Source organism: Suricata suricatta, chromosome 1 (genome assembly GCF_006229205.1).
Source record: "Suricata suricatta isolate VVHF042 chromosome 1, meerkat_22Aug2017_6uvM2_HiC, whole genome shotgun sequence".
NCBI classification, from domain to species: Eukaryota; Metazoa; Chordata; class Mammalia; order Carnivora; family Herpestidae; genus Suricata; species Suricata suricatta.
In genome coordinates this window covers 52,486,487-52,498,470 of record NC_043700.1, presented here as the reverse complement: position 1 = coordinate 52,498,470, position 11,984 = coordinate 52,486,487, and the positions used below count along the sequence as shown (strand labels likewise).

Here is an 11,984-nt window from a genome sequence, read left to right as displayed (position 1 = left end):
AAGACTTATCTAGTTAGATATTGCAGGATCTTCTCCACCATCTGTCTAGTCTTCTAGCACATTGTAACAAAACATTCGTGACAAATACGATCTTTAGGATGCACTCCAACCAGGTCACTGATACTATACTCCTTTATTGGTGGGACTTATACTTCCAAGGATGCAACAAATTACCACCTCTGAGGGTGAACCACTAAATGCTTTTGTTTCAGGAGTGAAATGAATGAACTTCTATTTAGAACAATAATTCTAGTAGTGTTAAGAATGGCTTTAAGAAGTAAGAGATTGTAAGATGGGAACATGATAAAGAAACTGCAAGGGATGCTGAATGACAGCAGTGGGAATAGATAGATGTAAGAGGAAATATCAGTGATAGAGTGGTCCTGACTTGTTAGTACCTGAGGCTGGAAGGAAAAAGTGTAAGAAACTATGGAAGTTGTCTTAGAAATTTCTTTTTAAAGTGTCAATGGCTAAATCAAGAGCCTACGGAAAATAAGACCATTTGGTGAGAAAACAAATGAATCACACTCCGGAAAGGCTGACTCGTAAGTTCCAAGTAGGAAATGTCCTGCGGTCTGATGCTCAGAAAAAAAGTCTGTGCTAAAAGTTCCGGTATGCCAATTATTAACATAGCTGAAACCTTGTAAATGGGTCAATCTATGCAAATATTAAAAACTGAGGAAAAGAAAAAGAACTAGATCTGAGTTCTAATGCTGCTGTCTTTTTAGATAATAGTGAGCGGAGCGAGACTCAGAAAGAGTGGCTGAAAGATTGAAAAAGAACCGAGTCCAGAAGCCAAGGGATAAGAAAAAGTCAATAACAATTATAATGTGCTGTTTAATCCATCCATTATCTTAAACTTTTTTAATCTACATTTTTTGCTTCTGGAAATTAGATCTCTTCTCAATGTCATTTGTATTTTCAGCGTCTTTTCGTTTCTTAGAATGCATTAAATATGATTATTATATAGTGTCCGGTAATTCCAACTGCTAAATTTTTTATGCAGCATATTTTGGAGTATATGTTTCAACTGTGAGCAACTCGTTTTCTTAGGGACCATAGGAACAGAACATTTTTCAAAGCATGAGGTAAAGAGGGTTCTTTCAAAACAGAGTTCTATTTGCTCTTCAGATGTCTTATGACATGATTGGTCCAGGACCACTTTAAATTAAGAGCTTGGTGTGAGAGTTTTCTAGGTGGTCACATCTAGGTGGTGTGAATTCTAGCTGCAAACCAGCATGAGGGCCAATATATAATGGCTGATTTCTTAGATAGATGGCATGGGGTGTGTGCAGAGGAAGGTGTCTCTTCAGGGGGTAAGGAGAATGGGTTAATTTTAGTTCTTTCTCATTTTGGGGATGAAACCCTTGGGGATCCTAGTTTTGGAGGTTCCATTAGATTCTTAATTTTGGGCAGGTCCTGAATTTGTTTTCTCCTCCTAAATCTTTTAACTCAACACACAAGTGATATTTGGGGTGCCTGGGTGGCTCAGTGGGTTAAGTGGCTGACTTGGGCTCAGGTCATGATCTCATGGTTGGTGGGTTCAAGCCCTGCATAGGGCTCTGTGCTGAAAGCTCAGACCCTGGAGCCTGCTTCAGATTCTGTGTCTCCCTCTCTCAAAAAAAATAAATAAATGTAAAATATTTTTTTTTAAATGGTATTCTGCCACCACAGTTTCGGACAAAGCCCTTAAGGCAAAAAACCAGCTTCAGGGTTTAGCTTACCCTCCATCTTGACCTTAATAGTCTTTATTTTCTTGTTCCCCACGGATGCATTAGAAAGATTAAAAAAAATGTTTTACCTGGCATTTTCAGTTGTTTTAATCAGATCAGTTGATCCTGACATCTAAACTGCCATTGTTGCATGGGAGATTTTTATTTCTGAACAGAGTTGTTCCACTTAAAATATACCATATATGTGAAAATCTAGAACAAATTGCCGAGTAATTGCTTACACAGCTTTTTAAAATAATGTGTGCTGCCAGAGCATTTAAAGAGTTTGTTTTACAGACTATTAATTTAACTACTTACAGAGTCTGGAAGCAAAACAACAAACTCAAATATTTGGAAACATAATAGTTGAAGAATAACCAAAATATATCCATTTTCCGGCCTATTGGAACCACCTCCACTGTCCTAATCCTAGTCCATACTTCCACCATCTCCCATTGGGATTATTCAAAACAGCCTCCTAACTGGTCCTTGCTTTTATCTTTCTTCCTTCCCGTACTAAATCCAGAAGGTTGTGATACTGTCTTGTGGTAAATTGGATCAGCCGCCCCTCCATACTGTCAATGGCTTCCATCTCACTGTAAATTAAAGCTCAGCCATTACAGGGCCCTGATGGTCTCTCCTCATTTTCTCAGCTATAGCTCTCCTTTTGTCTTTGCTTTTCCTTAACCAAGCAGGAATTTTCTTGCCTAAGGGCCTACTTGTTGCTCTTTCGGGCTGGAGCCATCTCCCTCAGATATCCATTTGCTTTGCTCACTCACCCCTTCAGGTCCTGTTCAAGTACAGTCTTCTCAGTGAGACCTTCTCAGACTACTTAAAATTGAAACCTTCCCTCACTCCCATCCGGCATCGCAAATCCTGCTTCCCTGCTTTAGTTCTCTTCCTAGTATTTATCCTCTGTGATACTATCTCAATAGATGAGTTAATCTTGTAAACTCTTGGAACAATGCTTGACCCATAAGTGATACACCAGTTTATTGGATAATAATAGATAGTAACTTATGTATCTTGTTTATTGTCTGACTTCATGTGAACAGAGATTTCTGCTTTTTTAGTTTACTGCCATATCCCATCATCTAGAATAAATCCTAGCAAGATACATGCTCAAAAAAAAGTTGAATACAAATATCCGCAAATATACAATAAAAGATCATAGAACGTGATTCAATTTGTTAAAAATCATTTTACACAGTTTGAGAAATAGATGACATCCTATGAGACCAAGTCCTCAATGACCATTCTCCAAAAAGAAATGTAATCAAAATTCAAATTTTAAAACTCCTTGCAATATACCAAAAGGTACATTTCTCTAAATGACAGTATTTTGAGCCTCTCCGAAGATCAGCACTCTTGGCTCCCATCTCCCTGGTGTGGCTCTCCAAATAGTCATTTAATGTAGGAGCACATGTTCAAATAAAGAGAAAATGTACTTATTCATTGTTCAGTTGTTAGAAAATAACTGAGGAGAAGATAAAGTTTCCAGGCATCAGTAAGATGCAGTGTGGCACTGTGGGGAAATACTAAGTTTGGAATTTCCAGATATGTACTCCTGGCCCAGCCCCTACTTCCTAGATCATTTAGGATAATCTTTCTGCATGAGTCTATACAGACTGTAGTAAGATTATGATCTGCAGTAAGATTAGGTTATTTTTAGTGATGGATTATTTGCATGCAACTTCATTTATCTCCTTTGATTTGTCTGAAACAGCTTTGAGGCACAGTCCATTACTTAAAATAACCCACTTATAATTAATAAAAAAAACATTCAGAAGATGGTGCAAAGAATTTCTTTATTGTTCCCATCACGTGCCTTTAAGGGTGTAGTTTGACTCAGACAAACACGAAAATGTCCCTTTCTTCTTAGTTCCTTCTGCCTGTTCTACACATCTTCACAACTTTCCAGAGGTCCTATTTGTCCAGCTACAAGCATCAGTCAGGCCAGAGAGATTCAGCAAAACACATTGCCCCGAATCTCACGTTCTTTAATGTGGAAATGTGAATCCTTCCTTCGAGACAAACTAGCCTCTGTTTCTGTAATACTGACAATCTCTCAGAGCACCATTTTGATGCAACAGGGGTGAGATGAAAAGAAACTATGTCAGAAGAGGGACAGAGAACCCCACCTGTCATATGTAAAATGAGAGATTCAGCGAGACTCTAGTTTCTAATTTCCTTCAAGTGCTAAAATTTCATGAAATTAAGGTATGAAATTCACTGAAGAAAGACTGAAGTTCTCAGCAGAGTGTGGTTAAATGACATGAAAAAAGCCTTTAAAACTGAAATTTGTGAAGGTATTACTCCAAGTCCTATTACAGTTTGTGCATATAAACCTCGGCATCAGTGAGCACATAGGTAGTTTCAAATAGCTATGAGTTTATTATCTGGGAATTAAAGTACTCATTTTGGTCAGATAAAAATGCAAAACAGTGTCCCCTCTTATCCCAGCTCCCAAAAAAAAGCAAAGCCACTCAGCTATAAAAAAATTTACGCAAAGACATTTAGCTATTATCCTCTCTTGAGATCTGTTTATTAGAAATTATTAGGGGCACCTGGGTGGCTCAGTCAGTTAAGCATCCAACTTCAACTCAGGTCATGATCTCACAGTTTGTGAGTTCGAGCCCTGTATCAGGCTCCGTGCTGACAGTTCAGAGCCTGGAGCCTGCTTCAGATGCTGTGTCTCCCTCTCTCTCTGCTCCTTCCCTACTCATGCTCTGTCTCTGTCTCTCTCTCAGAAATAAACATTAAAAATGTTTAAATAAAAAAATAAATTATTAAAGCATGGGAAGAAAAATATCTCCATTTCCATACACAATATCAAGCTGTAGTGAACCTCCTACTAGAGATTAAGGAAAACTAAGGCAAAGAATTTCATGGCTGAGGGGGAGAGGGGACAGTGTAGAACAAGGGAGCCTCAGTTCCTAGTGACAGAACTACCTGGCATATTTTTAAATTAGTTATAAGTCAGATCAGGTTATTTTTAGTGATGGACTGTATCTAGAAGCTTTTACAGACATCTCAGAGGAGGTAAGCAGAGTTGCACACACAAAAACAGAAGCTGAGGTATAGACTACAGAGAGATTAAGCAGAGACATCACCATAAACGATCCAGGAATTGGAGGCTGGACAAGACTACAGATCCAGTAATTAATCCCAAACTCTGTATTTCCTCACTGCGGCTTACTGCATCTCACTAGTATCTGGAAATTTCACCGTTTCCTAACAACTGAACAATGAACACGTACATTTTCTCTTTACGTGCCTACACGGAATGTATCTTCTATTACATGGTATTTTCAACCTTCTCTATGCCTACAACCCAGGGTGAGCACGTGAAATACAATTTCACTCATTTGCTCTCACACTTTGAGTATCTCTGGAGTGCCAGGAACCATGAACATCTAGGAATACAACGACCAATGGAAAGAACATGGCTCTTGCCCTCAAGAAACTTGTTCTAATGGGGGTAACAGATCACGGAAAGAGCAATTATAAGTAGAGCCCTATGTGCCATGATGGAAGGTGTACTGGGTGCTCTCAGAGCACGAAGCAGGGGCTCCTTAATCCCACAATGGGTGGGGTCCGAAGAGAACCATCAAGAGGTTTCTGAAAGAACTGATATGTAAATTGAATTGAAGGATGATCAGAAGTTTGGTAGGAGGGAGTTGGCGCTGAAGCAGTGCTCCAGATAAGGGAATACCAACACGTGTGAAGGCCTAGAAGTGAGGGAGAACTTGGCCTGTTCCAGAAAGGGGGAGAAGGTCAATGTAGCTATTGTCTTAAGTTGGAAAAGCAGAGGTCATTGGCCAGCCATGAGGCTGTGGAGGTAAGTAGAGGCAAGCTCACAAAGGTCTTTGTAGTAAATAGAGAAATTCAGATTTAATACAGAAAGCAGTGGCAAGCTGCTGAACAGGTTCCACACAACAGAAGAGATGACATTTGTTTCAATCACCTCTCAAATAAATGGTTAAAATCTGAAGAGCACTTCTGAATTATAGGAGTCTGAAAACAGTGCTGAATTATGAGGAGTGCTCTAGTGTTAAATCTCAGAGGGCTTTTAAATAAGCATTTTTGCCTTCAAAACATTGTACAGATGTACCATTAACCACAGATGGAAGCCTTGTGACAACAGTCCTTTATTCCAGATGAGCACAACTTAGGAATTACCCATCTCTTAAGCTTATGATAGAAATAGTAATCCGTGTCAGGAAAAAAAAAGTATAAAGGCAGGATTTTACTTTGCTGTATTCCACACTAGATTTAAATAAATAAAGATTTAAAAGCTTCAACCATACATTAACATTACAGGACGGTCTTAGAATTCCAGTATTGAAAGGAATTGAAGATAATTCGGTCCAACTCCTTTATTTTATAGTTGAAGACAGTACACAGAATATGTCTTTGCAAGATAATTGGAAATAAGTAATTATTTAAGATCTGAATTCCTTTTGAAAGATTTCAGCATCTCATAATGAAAGCCACATAACCAAGTTACTATAAGTAATAAATGAAAAAACTAGTTTTCTGACCCAGATACTTGATTCCCAATAGCTTCTGTTTTGAGGTCTCGGTTTCTTGCCTTTGGATCTTTCTTCATTCTGGAGGAAGACAGCTGCCATGTCATAAGCAGCCCCGTGGAGAGGCCCTTGTGATGAGGAACTAAGTTTCCCACTAATAGCCAGTGAGGAAGTGAGGCCAGCCTGTTGGCTTGTGTGTTGTTTCTTTTTTAAGTTTATTTATTTTTTAAGAGAGAGAGACAGAGAAAAAGAGAAAATAAGTGAGGAAGGGGCAGAGAGAGAGAGGGAGACACAGAACTGGAAGCAGGCTCCAGGCGCTCAGCTGTCAGCACAGAGCCCAATGCAGGGCTTGAACCCATGAACTGTGAGATCAACGCCTGAGCTTTAGTTGGCCGCTTAAGTGACTGAGCCACCCAGGCGCCCCAACCTGTGGGCTTCGTGGGCGGACCTGGAAGCAGATCCTCCAAGCGCAGCTGAACCATGTGATGACTGTAGACCCAGCTCACAGTTGGCAACAGCCTCATGAGAGACCCTGAGCCAGAACCACCCAGCGAGACCCCTCCTGCTTTCCTGACCCTCAGCACCTGCGTGCAATAACAAAAGTTGGTTGTTTTAAAGTGCTGCACTTGGGGGTAGTTTGTTATGAGGTAGAGATAGCTAATAAACACTGCGCAAATTAATATATTCTTAACAAACGAAACCTACCACCACTTCAAAAAAAAAGGTCATTCTTTTCTAAAAGATAAAATACATTCTTGACTTAGAAGTACTACCACTGGTGTTCCTCTTTGAAGAGAGGTGATTAGATTGTTTACAGAATAGGTAATAGGCAATTTAACCAGTAATCTATAGGTCATGGATCCTAATTTAACCTAAGTTCTTGGCAGCTGGACATAGTTAAAATTGAAATGTGGTTGCAGATAGTAAATGCCCGTGGCTACATGTTGCCACTTCAATACAACTTATTTTCTTTCTTTTTTGGAAGCGTTGGGAGATCTTAGTAGATACAAAAATCTCTATTTAAATTAAACTGCCCCTTTCCCGTTGTCCTGAGTGGCCCTGGCAGGATGCGGAGTTAGGAAGAAACAACAGTCTGCCAGCTGCTGCTGTCGAAGACAACATGCAAAGTAATCACTTTTCTAAGTAACTAAAACCGCTCATGTTTTACCCTCAAAGGAGAACCTCCAGGTAAGAGGGAAGAGCAGGTGACACAGCCCTGACCCCTCGTCTACCTTTCTTCTTCACTTTATATTCTCAATCCAATTATTCATTCAGCATTTCATCAAAAAATATTTATTGAACCCTTTCTGCACAATAAACACAGGAATATAATGATGAACTAGATGGAGATCTATCTATCTAGACATCCACCCTCATGTACCTTTTATTCTGGGAGTGGAAAAAAGAAATTAAGCAATTACAATGTAGCGGTCACTCATAGAGAAGGAAAAGTGCAGTGGAAGCCCCCAGCTGGGTACCTATCCCGGTACATTGGTTAGGGAGAGACAAGGGCGTTGGGGATGGATGCGGGAAAGCTTTGGATGAGATGGAGGTGTCACTTCAGGGGAACTCCAGTAAAAGGCCTGAAGGCAAGGAGTTCAAGACACATTTAGAGACTCAGGTTCAGCTTGGTTGCAGCATTAAACGGGTGTGCGGAGGGCTCCAGGGGATGCGCTGTGCCTTCACACTGCAATCCAAGAATAGATGCGATTCCTTTTGGTGAGTTCTCCTTTAAAAGAGCAGACGCCAGAAAGAATTTTAAAAATGAACCAATCTTTAGGCCCTGACCTTTTGCATCCTGTCTGAGAACACTTATTTATATTCCAGCAAAGCTTGGTTTGGAGTAAGCACGTAGTGGCGAGAATTTCAAGGTTAGAAAAATCTGCTTTGAACCCCAGATTGAGAACAGTAATACCAACCACACTCACGGTGTGCGAAGGTTAAATGAAGTTACAACTGTGAAGCATCTTGCACACACTAGGTATTCACAAAAAATCTCATCCCTCCCCTTCCCTTGCTTCTGAGCCCTCTGCTAGCTTCATAGCCAAAGGGACCATGTCAGGGCCTATCACCTGACTGAGAACAATGCTCTCTTGGCCATCCTGCGTGTCCCTCCAGCACAGTTCTAGTCTCTACCCTCTTCCTCAGTGAACCCAGGAGTAGATAAACCAGAAGTATTTGAGCATAAAAATCCTGGTCATACAACTGCTATAGCATCCATAAAAAAACAAGCCCATATACAACTGAGTATTGTTCTATCCCACTATCTTTACATTGTATATTTTTATATATATTTTATTGCATATGTACTTGACCTCCATTACTCCTTTTAATAATATTGTGGAGTGAGTATTGTAATCACTATTGGGCAGATAAGAATCTTAGGTTCATAAAGGTTAAGTGACTAACCCTGACATAAGCTTTGAATGTAGCTTTTCTTTTTTAAGTTTATTTACTTATTTTGAGAGAGACAGAGACACCATAAGTAGGGGAGAGGAAGAGAGGGAGAGAGAGAATCCCAAGTAGGCTCTACACCATCAGTGCACAACCCAATGTGGGGCTCCAACTCATGAAACTGCAAGATTATGACCTGAGCCAAAACCAAGAGTTGGACACTTAACTGACTGAGCTACCAAAGTGCACCATCAATGTAGCTCATTTTCTAAACAGAGTTGTGTCAACTCTACAGAGACTACCTCCCAGCAAATGTTGCAGTGGGTCTGTGTGTGTGTGTGTGTGTGTGTGTGTGTGTGTGTGCGCACGCTGTATATATTATTTATTTTTGAGAAAGAGAGAGTGGGGGAGGAGCAGAGAGAGAGAGGGAGGGAGAGAATCCCAAGCAGGCTCCACACTGTCAGTGCACAGAGTCTGATGCCAGGCTCAACATCACAAGAACCATGAAGGATGACCTGAACTGAAATCAAGCGTTGGATGCTTAACTGACTGAGCCACCCAGGCGCCCCAGTGGGCATATATTTAAGGTATACTTTTAGTTTCCTTTAAAAATTGCTAGGGCTCAGAAACATGGCTTCTACAAGTATATATCCATTTGTCAATTTCTAACTTTACGTCTTTTCACAGAAATTTTAAGTTCTCTATGTGCAAAAGTAACGGGGAATTGCAGGGTCCTCTCTGAACACTATTTTGACCCAAGAATCATTCCCTTTACTTTAGTGAGTAATAAGTACCACTTTCGATTTGCCTACCTGCCCAGCTATGCTCATAATAGTAAAAATGAAACTTCCTACTTTGGTAATAATAATAAACTGTCTCCTCTGACTGTGAAAATGAGAGCACAAATGAAAGGTTTAACTGCTGCTAGTGGACTACAGCTGCTGATTTCAAACGGAATTATTCCCTCATGTGATCAGGATAAGATCCCTTGAAGGTCACCTGTTCCAAGCCCAGTCTCTGTCTAGAAAACTGTCTACTTTGCAAAAGGAGCCCTTCTCCCTTCTGAGTAGTTGGATCCACAACTGATCCTCCTCGTATCTGCACAAATCTTTCCTGAAGCACCCCTTTCTGTCACTGCTTCTCCAAAGATGATGCACAGCTTCTCTGGATCAGAATCACTCGAGTCCTTATTAATAGGCGATTTATGGGTTGCAATATTGACCTGAATTGACCCAGCAGTGGGTGTTAGCTTTCTGTATTAACCAACAGGTTCATATTTAATCAATTAAATATCCAGGTCTTTTACACACACACACACACACACACACACACACACACACACAGCAAAATCTTCCTTATCTTATACTAAAAGCAACTGGGTTTAAACTTAAGTGGTTGATAAAAATGCTGAGTCAGATAGGGATTTGGGTTCAATACCTGATCCAGCTCTTCCGGGTGCTCTATATATTAGGCTTATATTGCAATTGTGTACAATGATTCAGCCAAACACTATACCTAACTCTAGTGTAATCCATTCTGCATATCCCCATTTCGTTCACAAGGATATCACGTCAGATATTTTGTGGAAATTCTGAAATTATGGCATCCACAAAATTCCCCAATACGCTAGGTAGTGTATCCCAAATTACCCAAGCACATGAAGTTAGTTTGTTACAATTCTTTCTCTGGATGATTCAAATTCTCTACTTCATTTTAAAAATGTAAATAACCAGGTTTTACTTTTTTAAAGTCCTTATAGATATGAGACATTAGGAAAAAGATATTAGGATATTAAACATTCTGTTCAACTTAGATTAGGCAGTTTAAGATACGGTACACTGATAATGTAATCACATACACCTGGCAATAAAGTGATTGGCATCTTTACTGGGAGATGTGGGCACACAATTATTCCCTCAGAGTGAGGCATTTGGCTAAACATTTGTCAATATCCTTTCCTGTGTAACTTAAGAAAAGGGGTTGAAAAACAGAAATCAAGGAATCTCCATCAAGTAGCAAAAATCAGGTCTGAGGGAGGCAAGGAAGGTAGAGCACTGTTTAAAAACCCCCAAATCCTCGGCCTCGGAATACAAACAGCCACGAACCAGGTTGATATTATCCATTAGCACGAGGCTGGTTTTCTTCCAATTAGCTCAAGAGAAAGTAAAATATTGGCTTTCCAAGGGAGTCCCTCCAGTCCAGTGATATTTGCACATCACACTTGGGCCTTTCGGTTACAAATCCACCTCCTTAAGGAGTCGTGTGAAAAAGCAAGAACAATCAATAAGAAAAAAACCCTCCCAGCTATAAATCAGCCACGTGGAGCTGCTGCTGCGGCAGCGGTAGCCCTGACTTCCTGGTTTGCTTCCTGCAAGCTTTGCGGCAGGGGTCTCCGGGTAGTGGGTGTCAGAGAGGGAGGGGCGGCCGAGAGCGGCTCCCGGTGCTCGGGGCGAAGGGGGGGGGGGGGGGGGGGGGGGGGGCCCGGGGGGGGGGGGGGGGGGGGGGGGGGGGGGGGGGGGGGGGGGATCCTGGAGGGCACGGGTGGTAAGGACAGAGTTATGGCCCATAATTAAACCAAAAGTTTGGGAATCTGGAAGCTTTAAGAGCTGAGCAGCGGGGCAAAGGCTAAGGACCAGACCTGGGGAAAGTGTAAGTTAGTTCTAGGGTAACAGGGAATTGTGAAGGGGGTTTTTGGACACAGCGGTGAGAGAAGGGGACTGCGGACCAGGACGGGGGTAGGTACACAGAAAGGAAGCTTAGAAGAGCGAGGAGCGAGGCACAGGGGTCGGTTGGAGCTCTGCGGAGGCCGCCGGAGGGAGGCGGGGGAGGGGGGGCGGGCGGCGGCGCGCGGTCCGAGCCGGCGAGCCGCGGGGAGGGGGCGGAGGGAAGAGCCCGGGGGAAGGTACAGCCAAGGGGAGTTCCGGATCTGGAGCTGGAAAGGGCAGGCAGCGGAGAGGGCGGTAGCCGAAGCGGCAGGGGTGGGGGAGGGAGGAGGTGGAGAGCCGGAGGAGGGGGAAGGAGGGAGGGGAGAGCTGTGGCGGCGGCTGCGCTGGGTTCTGTGTCTCTCGCCGGCGGAGGAAGATGAGGCTGAAGATTGGGTTCATCTTACGCAGTTTACTGGTGGTGGGAAGCTTCCTGGGGCTAGTAGTCCTCTGGTCTTCCCTGTCCCCGCGGCCGGACGACCCAAGCCCGCTGAGCAGGATGAGGGTGAGTGACCCGCCCGCCCCCTCCGGCGGCTGCGACCTGCAACTTGTTTTGTTTGCGCGCGCGCGTGGCGGGAGCAGGGGCGGCAGGGTCGGGGCGCGGCGTAGCGCCGCAGCTCCGCAGGTGGTGCTGGCGCAGCGCG

The 11,984-nt window shown here is 42.5% G+C and overlaps 1 protein-coding gene and 1 long non-coding RNA gene across 4 annotated transcripts in view; one reads left to right on the top strand and one right to left on the bottom strand.

Annotated features, from left to right (window-relative positions):
- Positions 1-7,521: 7,521 nt before the first annotated feature.
- On the bottom strand, positions 7,522-11,976 carry LOC115291237. The gene is made up of 2 exons (XR_003908392.1): positions 11,748-11,976; positions 7,522-7,973 (listed from the first exon to the last, which is right to left on the bottom strand). It is a non-coding gene; the product is annotated as an uncharacterized LOC115291237 (long non-coding RNA).
- The window catches only part of GALNT7 (polypeptide N-acetylgalactosaminyltransferase 7), a 134,256-nt gene continuing 133,926 nt past the window's right edge, over positions 11,655-11,984 (top strand). For all 3 annotated transcript variants that reach the window (XM_029938747.1, XM_029938749.1, XM_029938752.1), the window contains exon 1: positions 11,655-11,845. In XM_029938747.1, coding sequence (XP_029794607.1) covers positions 11,720-11,845 — 126 coding nt within the window. In that variant the 5' untranslated portion in view covers positions 11,655-11,719. The remainder of the gene's footprint in view (positions 11,846-11,984) is intronic.